Source organism: Bubalus bubalis, chromosome 7 (genome assembly GCF_019923935.1).
Source record: "Bubalus bubalis isolate 160015118507 breed Murrah chromosome 7, NDDB_SH_1, whole genome shotgun sequence".
Lineage (NCBI taxonomy): Eukaryota > Metazoa > Chordata > Mammalia > Artiodactyla > Bovidae > Bubalus > Bubalus bubalis.
Window position 1 is genome coordinate 16,556,150 of NC_059163.1, and position 24,866 is coordinate 16,581,015.

Below are 24,866 nucleotides of genomic sequence, written 5' to 3' on the forward strand. Positions count from 1 at the left end.
AGAGTCCGAAATGCAGTACTTGGCTGCAATCTCAAAAAAGACAGAATGATCTCTATTCATTTCCAAGGCAAACCATTCAATATCACAGTAATCCAAGCCTATGCCCCAACCAGTAATGCTGAAGAAGCAATGGAGAAGCTCTATACAGTCATCAAAAACAAGACCAGGAGCTGACTGTGGCTCAGATCATGAACTCTTTATTGCCAAATTCAGACTTAAATTGAAGAGTAGGGAAAACCACTAGACCATTCAGGTATGGCCTAAATCAAATCCCTTATGATGATACAGTGGAAGTGAGAAATAGATTTAAGGGACTAGATCTGATAGACAAGAGTGCCTGGTGAACTATGGATGGAGGTTTGTGACATTGTACAGGAGATGGATCAAGACCATCCCCAAGAAAAAGAAATGCAAAAAAGCAAAATGGCTGTCTGAGGAGGCCTTACAGATAGCTGTGAAAAGAAGGGAAGTGAAAAGCAAAAGAGAAAAGGAAAGATATAAGCATCTGAATGCAGAGTTCCAAAGAATAGCAAAGAGAGACAAGAAAGCCTTCCTCAGCAATCAATGCAGAGAAACAGAGGAAAAAAACAGAATGGGAAAGACTAGAGATCTCTTCAAGAAAATTAAAGATACCAGCGAACATTTCATGCAAAGATGGGATCAATAAAGGACAGAAATGGTATGGACCTAACATAAGCAGAAGATATTAAGAAGAGGTGGCAAGAATACACAGAAGAACTGTACAAAAAAGATCTTCACGACCCAGACAATCACAATGATGTGATCACTCATCTAGAGCCAGACATCCTGGAATGTGAAGTCAAGTGGGCCTTAGAAAGCATCACTACAAACAAAACTAGTGGAGGTTATGGAATTCCAGTTGAGCTATTCCAAATCCTGAAAGATGATGCTGTGAAAGTGCTGCACTCAATATGTCAGCAAATTTGGAAAACTCAGCAGTGGCCACAGGACTGGAAAAGGTCAGTTTTCATTCCAATCCCAAAGAAAGGTAATGCCGAAGAATGCTCAAACTACCTCACAATTGCACTCATCTCACATGCTAGTAAAGTAATGCTCAGAATTCTCCAAGCCAGGCTTCAGCAATACGTGAACTATGAACTTCCAGATGTTCAAGCTGGTTTTAGAAAAGACACAGGAACCAGAGATAAATTGCCAACATCTGCTGGATCATGGAAAAAGCAAGAGAGTTCCAGAAAAACATCTATTTCTGCTTTATTGACTATGCCAAAGCCTTTGGCTGTGTGGATCACAATAAACTGTGGAAAATTCTAAAGAGATGGGAATACAAGACCACCTGACCTGCCTCTTGAGAAACCTGTATGCAGGTCAGGAAGCAACAGTTAGAACTGGACATGGAACAACAGACTGGTTCCAAATAGGAAAAGGAGTATGTCAAGGCTGTATATTGTTACCCTGCTTATTTAACTTCTATGCAGAGTACATCATAAGAAACACTGGGCTGGAAGAAGCAGAAGCTGGAATCAAGATTTCCAGGAGAAATATCAATAACCTCAGATATACAGATGACACCACCCTTATGGCAGAAAGTGAAGAAGAACTAAAAAGCCTCTTGATGAAAGTGAAAGAGGAGAGTGATAAAGTTGGCTTAAAGCTCAACATTCAGAAAACTAAAATCATGGCATCTGGTCCCATCACTTCATGGGAAATAGATGGGGGAACAGTGGAAACACTGTCAGAGTTTATTTTGCGGGGCTCCAAAATCACTGCAATGGTGATTGCAGCCATGAAATTAAAAGATGCTTACTCCTTGGAAGGAAAATTATGACCAACCTAGATAGCATATTCAAAAGCAGAGATATTACTTTGCCAACAGAGGTCCGTCTAGTCAAGGCTATGGTTTTTCCTGTGGTCATGTATGGATGTGAGAGTTGGACTGTGAAGAAAGCTGAGCACTGAAGAATTGATGCTTTTGAACTGTGCTGTTGGAGAAGACTCTTGAGAGTCCCTTGGACTGCAAGGAGGTCCAACCAGTCCATCCTAAAGGAGACCAGTCCTGGGTGTTCATTGGAAGGACTGATGTTGAAGCTGAAACTCCAGTACTTTGGCCACCTCATGCAAAGAGTTGACTCATTGGAAAAGACCCTGATCCTGGGAGGGATTGCGGGCAGAAGGAGAAGGGGACAACAGAGGATGAGATGGCTGGATGGCATCATTGACTCAATGGACATGAGTTTGAATAAACTCCAGGTGTTGGTGATGGACAGGGAGGCCTGACATGCTACGATTCATGGGGTCGCAAAGAGTTGGACACGGCTGAGGGACTGAACTGAACTGAAATGAACTCCTTCCTAGGCTGACATAACTAATTGCTATTCTTTCTTTAGGTATTTTAATTACTTGACCTTAGTTATTTTGACTTTAAATTTAGTCTTTTTCTTTAAGGTGACTGTTCTGATCAGTTTCCTGATGATACAATTTCTTATCTGCAGGAAGCAATTTCACTTCCTCTATTTCCAGACTCATTGTTACCCTTATACACTACATATAAGATGAAGACCCATTTGACTCTTTCCTTTCCTTGTGCTGCCATTGGTAGGTTAACAAGAATAAACACAAGAATAGAAGTACCAGTGCTGAAAGACAGAGTCAAATAGCAGCATAAGATTTTTTTAAAAAAGTATCTCTAATTAGCATAGGTTCACTGTGAATCAATAGTGTGTGAGGCATTTATCAAAAGAGCTAGGACAGACTCAGCTGCATTAACTGTCAACAGAATGAATGAGCAAGTGAATGTATGAAGGAGCTAGCCTTTCTCTACTCTTCACTGATATGACATGCTTAGAGGAACAACGTCACTTTCAGAGATCGACAGACTGGAATATATTCAGCGGAAACTGACCAGATGGCAGTAGGACTTGAAATCACACTCTGACAAATGGAGTAGTACATTGGTGATATTTAGCTTAAGAAAGAAAATACTTGGCAGGGTGGAGGGGGTGGGGGCAGGAAGGAAAGCTAAGAGTTATTGAGTGCTTACTGAGTGCTTATAGATTAGGCCAGAGATTGAGTAGGGTCTTTAGTAGATTTCAGTCATTATAGGTCTGTCATGATGAAAAGTCCTGGAGGAGGGCACAGCAACCCACTCCAGTATTCTTGCCTGGAGAATTCCATGGACAGAGGAGCCTGGTGAGCTATAGTCCGTACATAGGGTCTCAAAGAGTCGGGAACAGCTGAGCCACTAAGCACAACACAGCACAGCATGATGAAAAGGGAGGACTTTATTTTGAGTTACCCTGGAAGGCAAGGCTGAACATAGTTAATAGAAATCACGGAGACAATTCTGTTCATTAGAATGATGACATTTCTAACCCTTGAAGTTGTCCGACGACAGAATGGGCTGCCTTTTTGTCAAGGAGCCCAGGTTTTGGAAGCTGCTCAAGCAGAGACTGGTTAAAATTTGATGAAGATATTTTGGAGAGGAATAAGTATAAATGCAGGCATGGACCAGATGAACTCTAAGGCTGTGTCCAAAATTATCTTGTAAGTCTGTCATCCTGCAACACAGGAATTATTTTCTTTATCTTTTAGTGTAGAGACTGGAGCTCTACATGGTTAATGTTACTTCCAATACAATAGATCAGTAGGATACTGGTTGCTGCCTTCCTTCCTGGAAAATAAGAGAAAATCTAGTACAATCCAAATTTGCCGGGATGGAAAAAACTTTGTAAGTGGGCTAATTAGATGTAATAGCAAGAAGAGACTCACTTCCTCATTGACCCCTAGACCCATATACTTTGAGTATGGCAGAAACATAAAGCATGGTAAATTATTCTCAAATGGTTTGAAAGCTTCAATGTTAGTAGCATTCATTTCTGTCTTTGTATTTAAATGCAGTTATTTATGCTTCTGAAATTCTCTCTGATTACATTCTGTATTTCAAGCTCTGTTATCGTTAATGAGTGCACTTGGAACATCAGCCCACCTGTGCATTCAAGGCAATTAGCATCATGCCTTAAAAACTGGTTCCTGTGAATGGAGAAAGAATGAATGTCTACTTAAAATAATCAAAGAACAATAAAGTTTTATAGCTAAATATCACATATTAATAGATGAGAAATTCAAGCCCCTCGAGATTAAATGCCTTGCCACAGTCACGTGGCTAGTGAGAAAGTTGAGCACTTTTCTTTCTTCTTTTATCCCCCACTCATTGATGCAATTACATGCTGTTTTCTTGGCAAGAAACCCTTTTTATTTTCCTAGCAAGTAGAAGGTTTCTATACTAGTCACTCTTATGTCTTTATTTACAGTTGATTGACATGTGCCTTGAGAAGCAGGTATTTGAGTAGGGTTCCAAACTGATATTTTCCTTATCCATATCCTTAGCTCAGTAGGTAGGAACTGTAAGGGCTCCTTTGTTCTTAATTCCGGATTGCTCTTGGGTCTCTGCAGCGCTGCGTATGATGCTGTTCTTGACAGAAATGTGGCCATTAAGAAGCTCAGCAGACCCTTTCAGAACCAAACGCATGCCAAGAGAGCCTACCGGGAGCTGGTCCTCATGAAGTGTGTGAATCATAAAAACGTGAGTTGGTATTTTAAACTGCTGGTGGTGGGAGGTGGTGAGATTGGGAAAAGAAGATCAGTATGCCAACTTGAGTGGGAAAAGCTTTCTTTACTTGGCAATTTTTGCCTCTTAAGATTGTTTATCCTGCCCATATGCTACATTTGCTTTCATTGTCCTCATGGTAGCTTTCTGCTTAAAAATCATCTGAAAACCATATGGCATGGAGGGACTGAATTGGATAGATATTTCCCTGTTAAGAAATTAACCGTTGGATGCATGAAACAGGGCGCTCAAAGCCAGTGCACTGGGAAAACACAGAGGGATGGGATGGGGAGGGTGGTGGGAGGGGGGTTTGGAATAGGGGACACATGTACACCAGTGGCTGATTTATGTCAGTGTATGGCAAAAACCACAATATTGTAAAGTAATTAGCCTTGAATTAAAATAAATTAATTTAAAAAATTAACCATATTTGGTTTTCTTACTCTAGATTAACCAGAAAACTTAACACATTTCCAGAAAAAAAAAAAACACCCAAAAATATCTTAAAGAACAATATGCTATATTTCTTTATAATAATTTAAATGTAATTATTAGCAGGTGAAGATTTTTGTCTCCTTTTACTTTTAGCTATAGTCTGGCAGTGGTCTCCAACCGTTCAGTGTATATACTGTGCTTTGGCATCTTGCTTTTGGTAGGATGGGGCAAGGTGCAGAGACATATCTGCAGAACATTCAGAACAGGTTTGTTCAAGAACATTGCTCAGGGACTTCTTTGGAGGTCAAGTGGTTAAGACTCTGTGCTTAAGACTGCAGTGGAGAACTAAGATCCCATGGCTTGCAGGGCAGCCCACAAAAAATAAAAGCATTTTGCATTTAAACTCAGTAGGGAGCACCATTACAACAGAGCTTTCTTCACTTCAGAGTATAATCTTCAACCACCAGTAAAGGCCTCTAGAATTCTTTCTGTGCTCCCGTTCTTCTTAGTAAGGATAAATGGGAGATAATTCTTCTTTTAATAAAGATAATATTAATAAATAAATCATAATAAATATAGTGTATATTTTGTTACATATAAGCATGTAATAAAATAGATTATTACTATAAAACTGTAATATTAACTGCTTACAAAGTTTTTCTTGAGTATGAATCAAATCACAGAATATATGAAATTATGAGTACACTTTTATAAATAGGTGAATTTGTCATAAGGTGCTAAGTAGAAGCAAATATATGAGTGTATATAGTTGAAAGATATTTGAAATAAAAATATATGGATTTAGGCCCAATGATAGTGTTCCTTTTTTCCTCTATTACTCTACTCTAATAAGTTTTTAATTCAGTCACTTGACAAATACTTGTTAACTGAATAACAGTGCCAGGTACAGATTGCACTCTAGATGCTAAGAATAGAGCAGTGAAGATAAGAGAGACCAGTCACTGCCCAAGTGATGCTCATGTTCAACTGAGGAGAGAAAGGCAGTCTGCAAAATAGGCATATCTATGTATAAAATGTCTATCAAGTAAAACAAAGCAAAGAAGGAAGATAAAAACTACTGGTCAGTACAGAGTGGATAGGGTAACTCTTTTATAAATAGGTTGAGCAGGAAAGGCCTTACTAAGAAAGAGAAATTTTATGAAGTGTGAGCCCATCTCTAGTTTGGCCAGGCAAGGAACATGATACTTCTAGGAAGGAATATAGAAATGACAGAAAGGATGATTCCTAAGAAAAATCATTCTACTAATGTAATTTGTTCTTTGAGTATGATAAGTAAAGGCAGGAGCAAGATTAACCACATGATCAATGCAATCTATTTTTATGATAGCAAAGAGGATGAGAAATACCACAGGCAGTGGGAGATGGATGGACACAAATGGTGAAGCAACTACATGGGGAGTTTTGATAGTTTTTGTTTTCGTATATTTATATTTCCCTAACCCTTCTTCCCTGGTAGCTCAGAGGTTAAAGTGTCTGCCTGCAATGTGGGAGACCCGGGTTCGATCCCTGGGTCTGGAAGATCCCCTGGAGAAGGAAATGGCAACCCACTCCAGTATTCTTGCCTGGATTATCCCATGGACAGAGGAGCCTGGTAGGCTACAGTCCACAGGGTCGCAAAGAGTGGGACACTACTGAGCAACTTCACTTTCACTTTCAACCCTTCCTCCAAGCCCCTATAATGCAATAAAGACATTGTGGAGAAAGTCCTGCTTACTTTGTCAATATGAGGGACTCATATTCCCCAATCTTAACTGGACTATGGGGGTTCATGTTTATGATACCTGAAAAGGATTTCCAAAGTGAAATAATGATTTTAAATGGCATCTGATATGCTATCCCATTAATCTGTGTGTGTACACAGGTTTGTATACATGTATGTATATAAGTCTGTGGAAATAAATTTCTAGAACTTGTTAATAGAGAGGAAGTTCAATTACAACTAAATGTAAATTCTACATTAGTGCTTATAATACTAACTAAATGCAGTCAGAATGCAGAACTCTGTTAATGCTGTGGGAAGTAATGTAAAATATTGAAATTATGCCAATTAAAATTTTAATAATAAAGAAGACAATCTGTTTAGAAAATGAACACCCTTCTAGGAAGTGATTGCTGGTATGATAGTGGGGTCATTGATTCATATTTGTGCAGCTTAAGATGCTAGAATAAAAAGGAACCAAATCAGATTCCTGCCTGAACATGGTCGAACTAAAATGGAAATACCTGTGATGATCTGTTTCTAAAGACAAGATTTTTAATTGGTTATTAATAAGAATTAGGATTTACAAGGGATCAAAGGAAGAACAGAGGAGAAAATCTCAAAGGAAAACACAATGAAGGTGTTACAAGGGCATGGTAAAAAGGAATACAATAATATATGGTTGGGAATTTACCTTTTAAAGTAATAAACCTTGATTTATTTAAAATGGTAATGCTATTTTCTAGATAAATTTAGATTATCTAGATTATCTATTCACCAGATAATATCGATTAGCACTTTTTCATCTTTAAGAGTTGTTTGTATGAATTGTGTGTATGTGTGTCCTATACATAGTCGCTGATGTTTTCATTTGAACAAATATTAAAATAAATTGTTCGATCGGGAAAATCCCCTGGAGAAGGGCATGGCAACCCACTCCAGGATTCTTGCCTGGAGAATCCCATGGACAGAGGAGCCTGGTGAGCTATAATTTGTAGGGTCGCAAAGAATCTGACATGACTGAAGCAACTTGGCGCACACGCAAAATAAATTACTTTCTAAGATTGATGAAGTAATATAAAAACAGGCTCACAATATATGTTCCAAAGAGATCTGGAGGCATTTTTCAACACAAACCATTACTAAGTATACAGAATAACAAAGCACTTTAATCACAAGTTTGAAAATATTGTGAAACAATATTGTTTCTATATGCATATTCCATACTGCAAGGTTGCTTCAGAATAGATAGTCTTGTTTTTCGATACAACCATTGCCATGTATATATACCTGTGCATGTGTGCTAACTCGCTTCAGTCATGTCCAACTCTGCGACCCCATGGACTGTAGACCACCAGGCTCTACATATATATATATATATATATATATATATATATATATATGCATTGGATAGTATTGTGATTTTTTTCAGTAATTTATCAACAAATGAAAACTACTGAAGACCTAAATCATTCCCTAAATTGACTGCATTCCTCAGATGTTGAAAATCATATTGTTTATTACTTCTTGTTTGTGTACCACTTATGAACTTTATTGAAATTCATTAGTTCATGTTTTAAAGATGTATAAATCTTCCACTTGTTTTTGTGAAATGGTTGCATCCATTTTATGAGTAGAGTATTGCTTTCTATGGTTTTATTTCCCACTGACACATTAATACAGGATATTTAGCTGAAAGAAAATTTTGAGTAACTTATGTATGCAGTTGAGTTGCATAAGACAAAGGTTTTTTCCTTTTAAAGTTTACTTATTCTGTTTACTATCTAATATATTAAATAACTAAAGCAGGAGAAAAAATTCAAAAAGCAGAATTTTAATAACTTTAAAAATACATTTGCCTTTAAATTCATCATTGATATCATGTAAGACATACCTTTCCCCACACATACCATTGGAGTTTTAGTTTAAATAGTTTTGGAGTGTGAATGAAGTAGGAGCAAAAGAAACTAAAGTAACAACACAAAAAAATCTTGACTTAGAATACCTCCTTGACTTAGAACATCTCCTTGACATAGAAAGCAAACTTTTCATTTGGAGGAAGACACGGGCTTCCCAGGTAGCGCTAGTGGTGAAGAACCCATAAGAGGTGCTGGTTCAATCCCTGAGTCGGGAAGATCCCCTGGAGTAGGATGGCAACCCACTCCAGTATTCATGCCTGAAGAATCCCATGGACAGAGGAGCCTGGCAGGCTACAGGCCATGGGGTCACAGAGAATTGACAACCACTGAAGCAATTTAGCACACACAACCCCCTCATATAGCCTTGTCAAGTCCTGCTGGGTATTTCACTGATGCTTAACTTTCACTTATGTGGTTTTTCCTCCTTTTTTTGTTTAATTATATTATCACCTTGTATTTACCAAGGAGAACCACACTCTAGAGCAATATCACAATTATGTACCTTCTCTGACTCTTCTGCTTAAGAATTTGAGCTTTTTAATTGCATTTTAACCGAAGACAGATCATATATTCTGAGTACATTTTTCTATGAGACAGTTCTAGAAAAATTTTCCAACTTTTCTATTTCCATCATAGTACTAATATATGACTTTGAGCGGAATAAGTACTTGTTTAAATATGCTTTCAAATAATTATTTTTCTCCCTTTTTCTTTCTCTCCTCCCATCCCACTGTCTCTTCTCAGATTATTAGTTTATTAAATGTCTTCACACCCCAGAAAACACTGGAGGAGTTCCAAGATGTGTAAGTAACACAACTCATAAAGGAAGCTGGAGTATAACATCCAAATAACACAAGTGATGTTGACAAGAGTCAAATGAATGAAATTCCTTAAGAACTGGCAGCAAATGAAAGAGATCCCGGAAGTCTCATTTTCTGGTGTTTCTTCCTGGAAAGACGGTTCTGCTATTTTCTGGCCTTCTGGTTCTTTGTGTTTTTTTGTCCCATGTTCTTGGTTCAATCAGAATCAAGGAAGGCTTGCTATTTATTCTTTATTTTTTATTTATTTTTAATGTATTTTGTGAGCTTTCTAGAATGAGTCTGTTCACTTGGAGAAATATTAATAGTGGACATGATAAAAAAAATTATCCTTAATCTATTTTTGTGGTGTCTTGGATTTTGTGCAAAAGAATTACCAGGAATATAGTGACTATAAGTGAATCACAGCATGTTGTCTTTTTTAACACAGATACACTGCATTTAATGGAAAATTCTATTCTGAAATTTTTTTCTTATTTGTAATATTAATACTCAGAAAAGAGTTCAGGGAATTCAGGGTAAAGTTGAGAACAAAATGAAGGGAGAAACTACACAAACAGAAACCACACACCCGTAAATGCTACCTCTAGGAGCATCTTTGTGGTAGGGTTACCACGGCTACCACGCGTGCAATACTTGCAAGTTTTTCATATTCTTAATTCAGTCAGAGGTTGAGCTGGGAAGTTTGGAAGACTTAGAGATTTAGGAGAGCATTCTGACTTGTTTGAAGGACTTCGTGGGTCTTGTGATTTGAAACTAACAATGTGGATTTACCTTGCAGTTACTTAGTAATGGAACTGATGGATGCTAACTTGTGTCAGGTGATTCAGATGGAGTTAGACCACGAGCGAATGTCTTACCTGCTATACCAAATGTTGTGTGGCATCAAGCACCTTCACTCTGCTGGGATTATTCACAGGGTAAGAACACAGTCCAGAATTATAATTAAGTTGCTTGTGGAGAAGACAAAGGGCAACTGTAGATTACGTTCTTTAGGTAGGGGAGCTTGGGTAAATATAATGTACTTCCTCATTTATTTTACTGTAGAATAAGCCTATAGCTCACTAACGCGTAGGAGGAAACTTTAGCACACTAGCTCATTTTGTTTAACGTTTTGTTTCAGCTCACTGAAAGTCCGCTTATGAGACTTCTCAGAAATTCTGATTGGCAGAGGTCATACATGCAGCTGAAACAAGACAACTCATTTCCACTGTTTGTTTCTGGTTCCATAAAGACAGCTGCCCTGATCTGCTCTTCTGTCAGGCCTAGAAATGAAATATAAACTCAAAGGCTTATGTTGCTGTAAAGAGAAACCTAACAGATGACAATCAATGATTTTTTTTTTTCTAAAAACCTCTTCCCAAGATGAGCCAAAAATTGTAAAAATGATGCCGTTATCTTCTGGGTTTAAAAAACTTTCTGAGGATATTAAAACAAAAAATCCTCAAACCTAATCTTAAGCTTCCTTGGGGCAGTACTCTTTGGCTTTACATAGGGCTCTACAGCCAGTGGGGAGGCCCATCAGTGATATTGCAAGACTGCCGTGTTGATTGAGCAGATGGACGTCACATGTGCCATTTGATGTTCGTTTTTAATTTCTTCTCTTGTTCTTATTGTCAGGACTTAAAACCAAGTAACATTGTAGTCAAGTCTGATTGTACACTGAAAATCCTAGACTTTGGGCTGGCCAGAACAGCAGGCACAAGCTTCATGATGACTCCCTATGTGGTAACACGTTATTACCGGGCCCCCGAGGTCATTCTGGGAATGGGCTACAAGGAGAACGGTAAGGATGCCTCTTGAGCAGCAGCCACAGAAACTGTAAAGAAACTAAGTATGTCAAGAGCAGTGTTCTCTGTCATGTATATGACTTTTTTAAAATAGGGATACCAGCCTTCATAGTCAGAGGTTTTCAAAAATTACTACTAAGAAGAATCAACATGAAGGATGCTTCTGAGAAGCACGCATAACTAGAAGAACATTGAAATGTTATAACTCAAAAGAATTATAAATAGAGTCTGATTAAACAGTCGTATGGATACTGATGAGCACACGTGCGGTAGATATTCAGAAACACTGATCTTTAGAAGGCAGCTCAACTCACAGTGAATATAATCAGGAAGAAATCCATCTATTGCATTTTACCATTTGGCTTTATGTCATGTCTTAAACTGGTGTCTCTAGTCCTAGGAAAAGACAAACAAAAAGATACCACAAATCCTTGGAGCAAGAATCTTTACACATGCTTAATTCATAGTCATTTTAGAATAATCCAAATTGTTCAAGTTGGATACGTACTGTTCTGTAAGTAATAGTTAAGGTAGTAATTACCTGGTAAGCTTTTATAAATTCTGAAACCATACAGAGAGAATAATATTAAATTTTACACTGCTGCTTTCATAAAGAAAATGTAGTATTCATAAAGACTTGCAAAGAAAAGGTAGAAAGAATCTTCAAAATATATTACAATTTGATTTTATTAAAATGAGGATTTATAAAAATTCTTATTAGAAAGCACTGCAGTATATTATTTTGAAGGATTAGCCCTAACAAGTAATGAGGTGTATTAAAAAAAATCCAATATATTCAGGAATTAAAACTGTTTTAAAGTAGAATTGTATATGTATACTTAATATACCATTCATACTTGTTTTGAGACTTTATTCTATTAAGTTATTGGAAAGGTGTAAGTTCTATAGAAATAATATCATTGTATTTTTATGTGTAGGTGCTACAGAGTACTTTTATGAAAATTTCCTGGCCACCAAAATTTTGAAAAATGTCTTGTGCTCCTTCCAGATTAGAGGAGAGCCAGTTCTTTTGTGCATTTGTTCAGAGAAAGCGAAAAAGTTCTCAGGAAGGTCAGGCTTAACTGTGGTGAACAGTGGCAGAGTTCTGTTTCCTTTTGACTTGGAGGAGGAAAAAAATCTAATCCTGTTCCAAGGCAATACTACATCTAACTTATTTGGAAAAGCAGATAGTTGTATACATTCTTCATATTTAAAAAAAAATCAAAGTGGGAACCAATTAAAAAAATTCAAGAATCTACAAAAATCTGTAGGGGAGTCTGAATTTGCTATTAATGATGTTCAGATCTTTGCTGAACACAGATGGCATGTGATTGCATCCCTTGTCCTTCCCTCACTAGACAGGATTGCAAGTTTCTGCCTCAGTTTTTTGGCTTCTTTGGATCCGTGGAGAAAGCATACCTACCACCCTTGTGCTGCTCTCACCCACGTGTGGGATGAGGGTTATCACGCACAAAAACCCGCTTGCTCCCACATCAGGCATGCCAGCTCTCCTGTGCACCGAACCCTGCCTTCCTTCCTCAAGGAGCGTTTTAGCCTAATGTTTTTGCCCAATTCCCTTCATCCTTACTAAAAAGCGAGTTGGAAGAGGGTAAAGATTAGTAAGAGAAGGTGAAGTATGTTTCATTAACAAGCATGGCAACTGAGAAACCAACATATGTGCAGAACAACTTTTTAACACCATTAATACTCTGTTTCCTTCATGACTCCTTTATACATGTGCAAATTAATTATACATCTTTTTTCTTGAGATATATCAAAAAGGAACTCAAACTGATATTTATAAGAATAACTTCTGAAGGAAAAACTAAGTCCTGAATATCAGGACTTAATTAAATTTTCAGTGTTTTTTTATTCTTCTTAAATTATTTTATTATCTATAATTCAAAATAGCAGTGTTGTTTTTCATAAATAAGAGAGGCCAACATTTCTCAAGTGATTAAAATATATTTTGAATTAGTAAAAGAAGTCACTAATACTTCTGCCTTCAAACCATAGTTTCAGCCATTTCCTAGTTTCTTGGATTTGGACCAAAAAAAGATGATCTCTAGTTGGCTTATTCCATGTAATTGGGTAGAATAGAAAATGGAAATAGCCACCCCTAAGAGTTGATTGAGATTATTTTCTCTCCCTCCAGAGAATGACATTGAAAACCCTTTGGTGGCTTTGAGCTGTGTCACCTGACATGGAGATAAGTTTGGTTAAACTGATGCTTGTCCACATTACCACCTTATGGCACTGAAAGAAAATCTAAGGCACTCACAAAGTAATTTTTAAAACTTGAGTTCTTCTACTAGACGTCGTTTATGTCACATTACAGTGCTGGTTTTAATTCACCTTTTTGGCCAACTTTTGGTGGGAGACAAAAATTTGTACCTCCTAATCAAACTGTTCTTTTTCCTCCTCCTTCAGAGATCAATTATCTTAGTTAACTTTACTTTCCTCCCTTTTCTTCACCTCCCTCTCTCCTGTTCTAGTGGATATATGGTCTGTGGGATGCATTATGGGAGAAATGGTTCGCCACAAAATCCTGTTTCCAGGAAGGGACTGTATCCTTGTACCTTTTGCTGCAGCTTTACCTGTTTTGTTCTCTCTCCCTTTAAACACATAATGATTTTACCAGGAGAGTAAAGATAGAAGCAAAAAGTTGGGTAAGTGGTGTAACTGCGATAAAAAAAAAAAAAAAAAGTGATTATTTCTATAATCTGACCAGTACTGAAGATTACCTATCTCAATAGTTTAATTACATTTTTGATGTTTTTTTTCCCTTAAATTATTTTATCTATAACTCAGAATAGCAGTGCTCTTTTTCATAAATAAGAGAGGCCAACATATCTCAAGTGATTAAAATATATTTTGAATTAGCAAAAGAAATCACTATTTGCAAGTATTACCCATCTTTTTTCTAAATCCATTTTATGCTTCTACAAATTTCGGCATGCTCATTTCTCTTCTTGCCAACATCTTAAGCTTCTGTCCACACCTTTATTGATTTGAATTACTCTCGACACTATATCCAGTCTTAAGGCACATCTTCCTTAAAACATGAACTTCCACATTTAAAAATCATAATTTTAGTCAACTTGCTGGAGGTCAGGTAGGTTCAAAATTGGCTTTCCTTATTTGACTTGGAGATGTGACTTAGACATAGATAATTGCTTTTCCAATGAAATTTAGAATTAAAGAAATGGAATGTACCATGTGGGGGAGGTAGTCAATTAAAAAAAAGCTGTGTTGATTGGCCTTATACCACTGAATCTTTAGCTAGATTTCATCAGGAATTTTTTGGACAGATATCTCTGATTTGGAATTATTAAATGAGCTGGTGATATGAAATCTCGAGTGTAGATGTAAAAGTCAGTGGGGAAGCTACATAAAGATAGTATGTCTTGCTTAAGTTAAATTTTACTTAAACATGGGTAAATAATTTCCACATGAAATATGTTGAAATTAGTTCATTTTCCTATAATAAAAATTATAACTTAATGTCTTAGTCGTGACCATATTTAAAAATTAAACTAAACCATAGAAATCCTTATTGAACAATGGATTATATATACTCTGTGTTTTTGGGTGAAATTGTTTCATTAATCTTTATATGAAATTATTATCATTTTGTAATTAGAGCTTACTACCAGTAATAAAGGGATCAGAACACTAAAGTAACTTCACTAGACCATAATGATCAGACACAAGTTTGGGGGCTGATGGAGCTTATTTATGGGGAGAAGACTCATATCAATATTTTAGCATAATGAAATGATTTCAGCATTTACTGGAAGTAATATCAAAGTTTAGTATATGCTAATTTATACCTTGGGTACTTCCAAGATTCTTCACAGACAAAACAAAAACAAAAAAACAATCTAAGTGAATAAATCACTTAGATTATTCAGAGTGATTTCCGCTGAATTTCTCTGAGGCTGAAAAATGATGTTATAGCACCCTGTCATCATAAGCAAAGATATTCTTCTCTCTGAACAGAACTTTTTAATGTTCCTTTAAAAAAAATCTGTATTCTAAGTGAAAATAGTAAAACACCTTGAAAAATTGGGAGCTCTTAGGAAATTACCATTGACAACTGAAGGTTTAGCTATTTTCCTGTGTTAAAATTGTCTTTCCACTTTGAGGAACATTGTGTGGGTTTCTTGACTATTGATATGACCCAGATGATATCACAAGGTAGTTTCTTGATGATTAAATTAAAGTGTTGGCAAAATACATACGTACATACTTACTTTTCCATTCATTAGTTTGCTAGCCTTTTTATTTTTTATTTTTTTTTAATTTTATTTTATTTTTAAAATTTACATAATTGTATTAGTTTTGCCACATATCAAAATGAATCCGCCACAGGTATACATGTGTTCCCCATCCTGAACCCTCCTCCCTCCTCCCTCCCCATACCATCCCTCTGGGTCGTCCCAGTGCACCAGCCCCAAGCATCCAGTATCGTGCATCGAACCTGGACTGGCAAGCCTTTTTAATATCCAAAGAAACATTTAGAAAGTATTTGTTTTTATTGTGTAAATAGTTTCTTAATTATATAAACATGCACTATTATACACTCAATTTTCATTATGGTTTTATGATTAAAACCTGCATATAGGTTGACATAATAATAGTATTACTAATAATTCTTCAGTCTATGATGAATTTCAAGTTAGAGAACAATAAATATGCCAAGTCACTTATTTTCTATTTTCTTTACATAGTCCAATGATCATATAAGAGGCATCAAAGACTACATTTCATTAAGATCTTGTTTCTTTAATAATAGCTTATAGTACAGCAGTTTTATGATACTTTCTTGGAAGTTTGTCTGGTTTTTTTTTTTTTTTTTTCTTTTAAAGAACTATCTAGTCATTGACTCCTTCCATAACCCAACCAGGGCATGGTATTTTCTTGATTACCAAAGTCTCATATAATATCAGTATAGTTTGTATATACTGTAATATCAGTTCTTTCTTTAAACCTGCATCTTTTTTTTAAATTAAACTTTTTATTTTGTGTGGAGTATAGCCGATTAACAATGTTGTGATAGGTTCAGGTGGGACTGTTCTGAAAAAATGGGACTCATCCATACATATACATGTAGCCATTCTCCACCAAACTCCCCTCCCATCCAGGCTGCCACATAACATTGAGCAGAGTTCCCTCTGTTATACAGAAGGACCTTGTTGGTTATCCATTTTAAATAGATATACTCTTTCTACCTTTTTATTTCTATTCTACTTCAAATGGTTGCACCTTTTTAAACAAGATAGGTGATATTCCTTTATTTTGAGTTCTGCTAGAATTCTCTGGATCTGGGGAATGATATAAATAGGCACACCATATTCATTTGAAACTTCTGGACCTCAGGCATATTATTTCTGATTAAAGCTGACAGTTGAGCTGCTAAAACACTGTTTCTTGCCTTTCCCTCTGAGGACATGAGAAATTTCAGTTAGAAAGAAAAGAATATATATATATAATCTTTCCAAGAAAACAGGTTATTATGGAACAGGGAATGATGTACCAAAATATTATATATTTGAAGAAATAAAGAAAACATCCTCAGATTAACTAAATATCACATCTTTCTAAGCTTGAAGAAATGAAAATTAGGGATAATCAAAGTAAGGTGAACAAAAATTGGAGGTTGTGGATTATTATATCCATCTAGTACAGATAGATACTTTTAATCCTTCCCTCTCTGAAAGAACTTTGCTTATTTCCTAATAATCTTTTGCAACTAATACATTTTGTTATAGTCTGAGTCTTCTACCTAATATTATAGTAATAAAACATTATCTCAAACAATACATACTTTATAGTCAGGGTTTAAAAATAGTCATTCTTCACACCCATAAACAAATGGCCAATAATCACAAACATTTGAAAAAATAAGACTTAACTTCTTTTTCTTTGTATTTGCTTAAGTGAATATTTTTCACTGTGAATTTGTTAATATACTTCCCTTTATTACTTTAAGAAAATCTGAGTAAGCTGAAGATTCTGAGATTATCTGAACAGATGGAAGAAGAACAGAGTTAAGAGGAAAATTCTTCTCCCAGGAAATTTAGAGGAGGCCTGAGTATACCAGAGTGGGGGTCTCAAACCTCCAGGATCTAAAGCCTGATGATTTCAGGTGGAGTTAGTGTAATAATAATGGAAACAAAGTGCATAATAAGTGTAATGTGCTTGAATCATCCTGAAATCATCCTCCTCCCCATCCCTGGTCCATGCAAAAATTGTCTCCCATGAAACCAATCCCTGGTGCCAGTAAGGTTGGGGACCACTGTACTAGAGGGCAGGATAAGGCATAACTGGGATAAAAGGTCAGAAGGGTATATTGAGAGGGGGCAGAAAGTAAGGGAGGACACAGCAAACCAGCTTTGGTGGTGGAACAGGAAAAAATAAATTGAGGTGATGGATCTTGATGCCTTGGAGAGAAGCATTTGGGTGACCATGCACATAGCTCCACCATGACTGCCATTTCTCCCAGGAGCCCCTGTCCCCCAGAAATAGATATCAGTTCAGTTCAGTTCAGTTCAGTCACTCAGTCATGTCCAACTCTCTGCAACCCCATGAATCGCAGCACGCCAGGCCTCCCTGTCCATCACCAACTCCCGGAGTTCACTCAAACTCATGTCCATTGAGTCAGTGATGCCATCCAGCCATCTCATCCTCTGTCATCCCCTTCTCCTCCTGCCCCCAATCCCTCGCAGCATCAGAGTCCTTTCCAATGAGTCAACTCTTTGCATGAGGTGGCCAAAGTATTGGAGTTTCAGCTTTAGCATCAGTCTTTCCAAAGAACACCCAGGACTGATCTCCTTTAGAATGGACTGGTTGGATCTCCTTGCAGTCCAAGGGACTCTCAAGAGTTTTCCCCAACACCACAGTTCAAAAGCATCAAATCTTTGGTGCTCAGCTTTCTTCACAGTCCAACTCTCACATCCATACATGACCACTGGAAAAACCATAGCCTTGACTAGATGGACCTTTGTTGGCAAAGTAATGTCTTTGCTTTTGAATATGCTATGTAGTTTGGTTACAACGTGAACTTCCATATGTTCAAGCTGGTTTTAGAAAAGGCAGAGGAACCAGAGATCAAATTGCCAACATCCGCTGGATCATCAAAAAAGCAAGAGAGTTTCAGAAAAACATCTATTTCTGCTTTATTGACTATGCCAAAGTCTTTGACTGTGTGGATCACAATAAACTGTGGACAATTCTTCAAGAGATGGGAATACCAGACCACCTGACCTGCCTCTTGAGAAACCTGTATGCAGGTCAGGAAGCAACAGTTAGAACTGGACATGGAATAACAGGCTGGTTCCAAATAGGAAAAGGAGCATGTCAAGGCTCCTTTGTCACCCTGCTTATTTAACTTATACACAGAGTACATCATGAGAAATGCTGGGCTGGAAGAAGCACAAGCTGGGAGAAATATCAATAACCTCAGATATGCAGATGATACCACCCTTATAGCAGAAAGTGAAGAGGAACTAAAAAGCCTCTTGATGAAAGTGAAAAAGGAGAGAAATAGATATAGAAAGGTTTAAAAGCATATTGCTTTTCCTTATTCCTCTACAGTTCTGTAGACAGAGTACTGGAAGATCTTTAAAAATAAACTGAACTAATTGACAGAGTAAAACTACAAACAACAGATTCCTTAGTCATTACTGTGCTATTCCATTCCAACCACCCTTAGCCTGATTGGCTCTTAGGACGAAATCCACGAATAGTGATAATCTATTATGGGACTCTCTCCCTTCAGCAGTCAGATGAGACTCCAGAGCATAAGGGTTCCAAGAACTGGCTCTGGTCCTCTTCATTTTAGTCATAAATTATCTCCTAGGAGTTTCAATGTATTTTATATAATACCTCCTTTGCCAGCCTTACAGAATTACTGCGATGATATAATATATATATATATACATATATATATATATTTCTCCAGGCAAGAACACTGGAGTGCGTTGCCATGCCTCCTTGAGGGGATCGTCCTGACCCAGGGATTGAACCTGTGTCCCTTATATTTCCTGCATTGGTAGGTGCATTCTTTACCACTAGCGCCACCTGGGAAGCCCCTTACAAACATACACATACCTGTAAATAACTTTAAATTATAAAGAACTCCAATTTTTATGGTGTGGAATTAGTTTGGGGGTACCTTAGCCCAAATATAACCTTCAAATTGAATTAGATAAACTATTTAAAAAAATAGAAATAACCAAAAGACCGCCTAGAAAAAAAAAATTCTCAAGTGATGAGAAACCAAAATTATCTGTGAATTAGACAGTAAAAGGAAAGAAAATGAGTAGTTCGTCACTTACTGAAGCACTTTTGCAAGCTGATGTGTAAAATGAAATGAGGATAATTACCCCAATCTTCAGGGAACTTGTATTTAATTTGGTGATAATGTGAAACATTCAGAGCCAAGCATTTACTATGTGTTCATCAAAACATGAAAAGTTTAAAGAAAAAAATTATTTTTTCAACATTAGGATTTCTTCAGATTCCTTATTTATACACACTGCAGAATTATAGAGATTTTAAAGATGACAATTTAAAATATTTTGGTGCAATAAAAAATGACTTAAGACTTTTTATGGCAGAGTATTTTGAAAATTATTAGTCTACAGTTTTATTTATAATTTAACATAAAGCTAAAGATTTTCTTCTTTATAGTAAGTTTCAATGGATTTTATTCTGTTTCATTAAAAAACAAAATCAGATTCATTTTGATATTTGGCAAAACTAATACAATTATGTAAAGTTTAAAAAATAAAATAAAATTAAAACAAAACAAAACAAAACAAAATCAATGGTATAACATCTATAAAATAAACGTTAAAAATTAATATGATGCCATAGAAGTTATAAAGAAAGAAAAACAAGTTGAATAGCTAGATCCAAGGAGAAAAATCCTCTGTTTCCTGGAACTAGAATATTTAGCATTGTGTTCCATGAATGTTTTTTATTTTTCTTAGTTAGATCCACAGATGCAAAATAGGTACATTCACAGTTTATTTCTGCATATTGGTAGCTTTTCATAATTCTATCTTTGCACTAAAGTTTAAAACAATGTGTTTTTGTAAAATATCTAATTAAATTTTGAACTTTTAAAGCAAACATTTTAAAGAAATGGTTTTCTGATTTTAGAAAACCATATTAAATCTTCTTCTATTGTACTTTGAAGTGCTTGTTGAAAGATTTATCAAAACCCATTGTCTGAATCCTATGCTAAATGAAGATATAATTAGGTTAAAGAGAAAAGCAGTGTGGTCTCATAATTGTGTTACCAGAACCGCATAATCTCCTAGACAGGAAACATGTGTTAGGTTGCTGGATAGAAGCTCTCATAGTCCAAAAAATATTCCATCATAAATCACAGATCAAGCCGCTGGGGTGTGGAAGTAGCAATAAAGTGCTTTCTATGTTTAGATTTAAACTGACACAACCTATTGTTAAGTCATGTCTTACTCTTTGCAACCCCATGGACCGTAGCCCACCAGGCCCCTCTGTCTATGGGATTTCCCAAGCAAAAATACTGGAGTGGGTTGCCATTTTCTTCACTAGAGGCTTCCCTGGTAGATCAGTGGTAAAGAATTGCCTGCAAATGCAGGAGATGCAGGTTTGATCCCTGGGTCAGGAAGATCCCCTTGAGAAAGAAGGAAATAGAAACCCACTGCAGTATTCTTGCCTGGGAAATCCCATGGACGGAGGAGCCTGGAGGGCTACAGCCCATGGGGTCGCCAAAGAATCAGACATAACTAAACAACAACAACAATTTAGATTTGAACTGTCACGACCTTTATTATTTTATTTCTATCTCTTGACTAGAGTAGAAAAATTATAATTTAGCATAATCTCATGCCTGACAAATGATACACTTGAGATTTTCTCCCTTAGAAAACTGATAACCATATTTTAGTAACATCAAAACTTACTAAGCATTCCTTTTAAGGAAAGTAAATCAGTTTCTGTGTGGCACAATTGCAAATGAATCTGCTTTCTCTGGAAATACTGATGATGAGAGGAATGTTATGATCAGAATCATGGAAGGAACTAGAGTTCTGCCTAGGTGGTATTAGTGTACAAAAATCTTATGGATACTCACATACCATATCAGACTGTCTCAGAGAGCAACAAAATCCAGTTTCCAACTGTGATTGAATTTGACAATTTCTTCTAAGGTCTATGCACAGTCGGTATTCATTGGAATATATTGAAATTTTCATAAAATAATCCAGTCTCATCTTGATAAGCATATAGATGTATTAGTTGAGGGAAAGCTATCACCCCTCATCCCCAAAGGATTTAAAAAGATCTAGTACCAAATTCTTTTATTCCCTCTTTCTTGTTTTAGTTGTGATAACTAATTAATAAAATCCCTCGCTGTGGCTGTTACAATGATGTTCTCTTGACATTTCATCCTGCCTTGAATAATAAAAATCCATATAAACTCATATGCATCTACTCCCCTTTTTGTAATTTATAATGGTGGTGGTGGTTTAGTCACTAAGTCACATCCGACTCTTGCGAACCCATGTACTCTAACCCACCAGGCTCCTCTGTCCAGGGGTTTTCCCAGACAAGAATACTAGAGTCGTTTGCCATTTCCTCCTTCAGGGGATCTTCCTGACCCAGGGATTGATCCCTGAACCCGGGTCTGCTGCCTTGCAGGTGGTCTCCTGCATTGCAGGCAGATTCTTTACCAATTTAGCTTCCAGGCCAGGCATAAGGCTTAGCATTTCTGTGGCATAAGCATGGAGAGTCTATACGAATAGTGAATTGCGAGGAAAGTTAAATGGAAACTGGAATTTGGAGAGGTTTCCAGGGTATTATAACTCATAAAAGGTACATTAAATAAAGCAAATGGTACATTAAATAAAGCAAATGGAATTCAGTATTTTCATCAGTAGCTCAGATCTTGAGTTTGTATCTCTCTACATTATTTTCACACAAAGGCTTTGTGATCTATTAAGTCTACAATTGTAGCTTCTATCATGAAGCTATATTTCCAAAAATGTTCTCCTTTTACTTTAGAATATCTGTATCCCACAGAGCCACATAAGTGAGAACTGGGAGACACAGCAGTTATTAAACCAACAACTATCTAGAGCCAAGTGAGACTGAAGTAACCCCGGGACTAAGACTTCTTGTAGGGCATCTGTTGTTACTGTTGTTGCTGTTTAACAGCATTAGGTGAGGGAGAAGAAAGTGCAAGGGATTCTAGTCTGAAAGAGGAAAATTTATCAGTTTTGCAAGAGTGGTCAGGGGTCACAGATTATATTTTAAGATTATTATTTGTATTAGAGAACAAGATGATTCCGATTTAGATAATGGAGAGAAATTCCATGGAGTCAACTGTGATTTAATACGTGGAGTGCCTTTCAAAGTGGTTTCAACAGTGAAAAGGATTGCCCAGTGAGTGGTAAGCTTCCCTCATTGGAAAAATTTCTTAATTATAGACATTAATATAAGATATAGTATAATAGTATATAAATATTAAATGAATATGCCTTCTCTATGTATATTTAATTCTAATATATATATATAATACATGATACAGAACAAACATTTATTGATAACTTACTATATGCCAGGCAATGTGGAAGGATCTTTACCAGGCATAATCCTTTTAAGTCAAAAAATTTTTACATGATAAATGCCATCCTTGTTTTAGAGGATGAAAAGAGAGAGTCAGTAACTTGGCCAAGTTGATACACATTTAGAAGGCTGGGCTTTCCTGGTGGCTCAGACAGACACAACACAGAAGATCTGAATTTGATTCCTGGGTCAGGAAGATCCGCTGGAGGAGGAAATGGCAACCCACTCTGGTATTCTTGCCTGGAGAATTCCACGGACAGAGGAGCCTGGCAGGCTACAGTCCATGGGGGTCACGAAAAGTTGTACATGACCAAGTGACTAACACATACATGTACAGTTAGAAAGCAATGGGATTGGTTCTGCAGCAGAAAAAAAAAAAATGAATATCTGCCAGAGATAACATAAAAGAGATATTTTTTCATTAAATATATATAGAAATAGATGTTTTTTAACTAGCAGATAGGTTTGGGGCAGAAATAACCTTTTCCCAAATGTTTAAATTGATGCAGGCAAGAGAAAGCCTTGCTTATTGAGCCTTTAGCTCTCTCTCTTTTTTAAAAAAATCTCTCTCCCACAATATCTCTAAAAAATAGATACATGGTAAATAACAACTTAGACTGGTCACTTTGATGATAAGAATATTTGCAATTCAAAAGCAAATTTTGTTTTAGAGAATTTTTTTGCCCTTTAATCAAAGTGTTCACAATACCAACCTCTTGTGAGACAGATATTATCTTGAATTCCAAATGTATTAATAATAAAGGGATGCACAACTGTTTGCTCTATCTTTTCCTGATCTTTTTGCATGTCACTTGCTTTCCTAAAATGGAAGCAAGACAAATTTGCTTTTCTGGGTATGCTTGTCACCTTCATAGCTATAACTGTTTTTTTGCAGTGATAACTATGTTTAGGTATTTTGGTCAAACTTTGCATTTAACCTGAGTGAGACCTTCACCTGGGAAGGAATCTCGAGGAATTCTGTAAGGTCACTGCCAAATTACAATATATAATTGGAAGAATAAGTGAAGCAAAATTCTAGTGTGCTATCTTAATGTCTTTCCCTATTTGTTCCCCCTCAACTTCCCGTATTCTTCTAGGTTAATTTTCCTCATAAGAATGACCTATCTTTCTTTCTGAGTTTTCAGTAGGAACACGTGAGTAACCAAGGACAGTTAGAAAGCAATTGTTTTTATGAGAATAAGACAAAGCTTCCTGTTTAAAAACATGCTTCTTTGGTGAGAGTCAATGAAACTGAACCAGCCTATTCCAAAACACTCATTCTTGAACTGGCATTTCACTTCCGGAAATTTATTCATATTTATAAATAAGAGTAAGTGTGTTTTATAAAAGAAACCCTTTCTTATGAGGTTGCAGGTGGCTCAGTCTTTATTTCTTTCTCCAAGTATGGTATACAAAAGAATGAAAGAGAAACCAATTTGCATGTTTCCCACATTAACACAATCTAGAATAATTTACAATACAAATCAGTAGGATTCTAGGAGATGAATGCAAATCAGACCTTTTAAATCAGAACCTAAATTAATCATTGCATTATAATTGCAAAGTAATATTATCATACATTAGGTGGCATTGAATGGCATGGTTAGTTCAGTTGCATAGCAAAAAGGGCCCTGACATTCTTGTGTTCTTCCCACCCTGTTTTAAAGCACTGTTAACCCAGTCAGCAAAAGGTCAGACCATTGCTCCAAGGCCTGGGTAGTGAAGTGTTTTTGTTTATTTGCTGTTCTATTCCTGTCTTCTTGTTTATCTTCATTTCATTTTTGTTTTCAGTTGACATGTGGTCAGTAGGGTGCATCATGGGCGAAATGATAAAAGGTGCAGTGCTGTTTCCTGGCACTGATCGTATCCTTCTTAGAAGCCAGTGGTCTCTATGGGTAATATGTTCAATCGATTCCATTAGGTCTCCAGCATAATACTACTGATGGTATATCCTCACTGCCCTTAGAGGGGTTCTGT

General features: G+C 36.5%; 1 protein-coding gene across 13 annotated transcripts in view; it reads left to right on the forward strand.

Moving 5' to 3' along the window:
- Positions 1-24,866, forward strand: part of MAPK10 (mitogen-activated protein kinase 10) — a 626,159-nt gene that overhangs the window by 513,156 nt on the left and 88,137 nt on the right. For 10 of the 13 annotated variants that reach the window (XM_025289763.3, XM_025289759.3, XM_044945682.2 and 7 more), the window contains 5 exons: positions 4,432-4,561; positions 9,404-9,462; positions 10,259-10,397; positions 11,098-11,263; positions 13,763-13,834. In XM_025289763.3, the coding sequence (XP_025145548.1) occupies positions 4,432-4,561; positions 9,404-9,462; positions 10,259-10,397; positions 11,098-11,263; positions 13,763-13,834 (566 nt within the window). Of the gene's footprint in view, positions 1-4,431; positions 4,562-9,403; positions 9,463-10,258; positions 10,398-11,097; positions 11,264-13,422; positions 13,733-13,762; positions 13,835-24,680; positions 24,753-24,866 lie in introns of those variants that run through there. The other 3 variants (XM_044945683.2, XM_025289766.3, XM_044945684.2) reach the window with 3 other exon arrangements.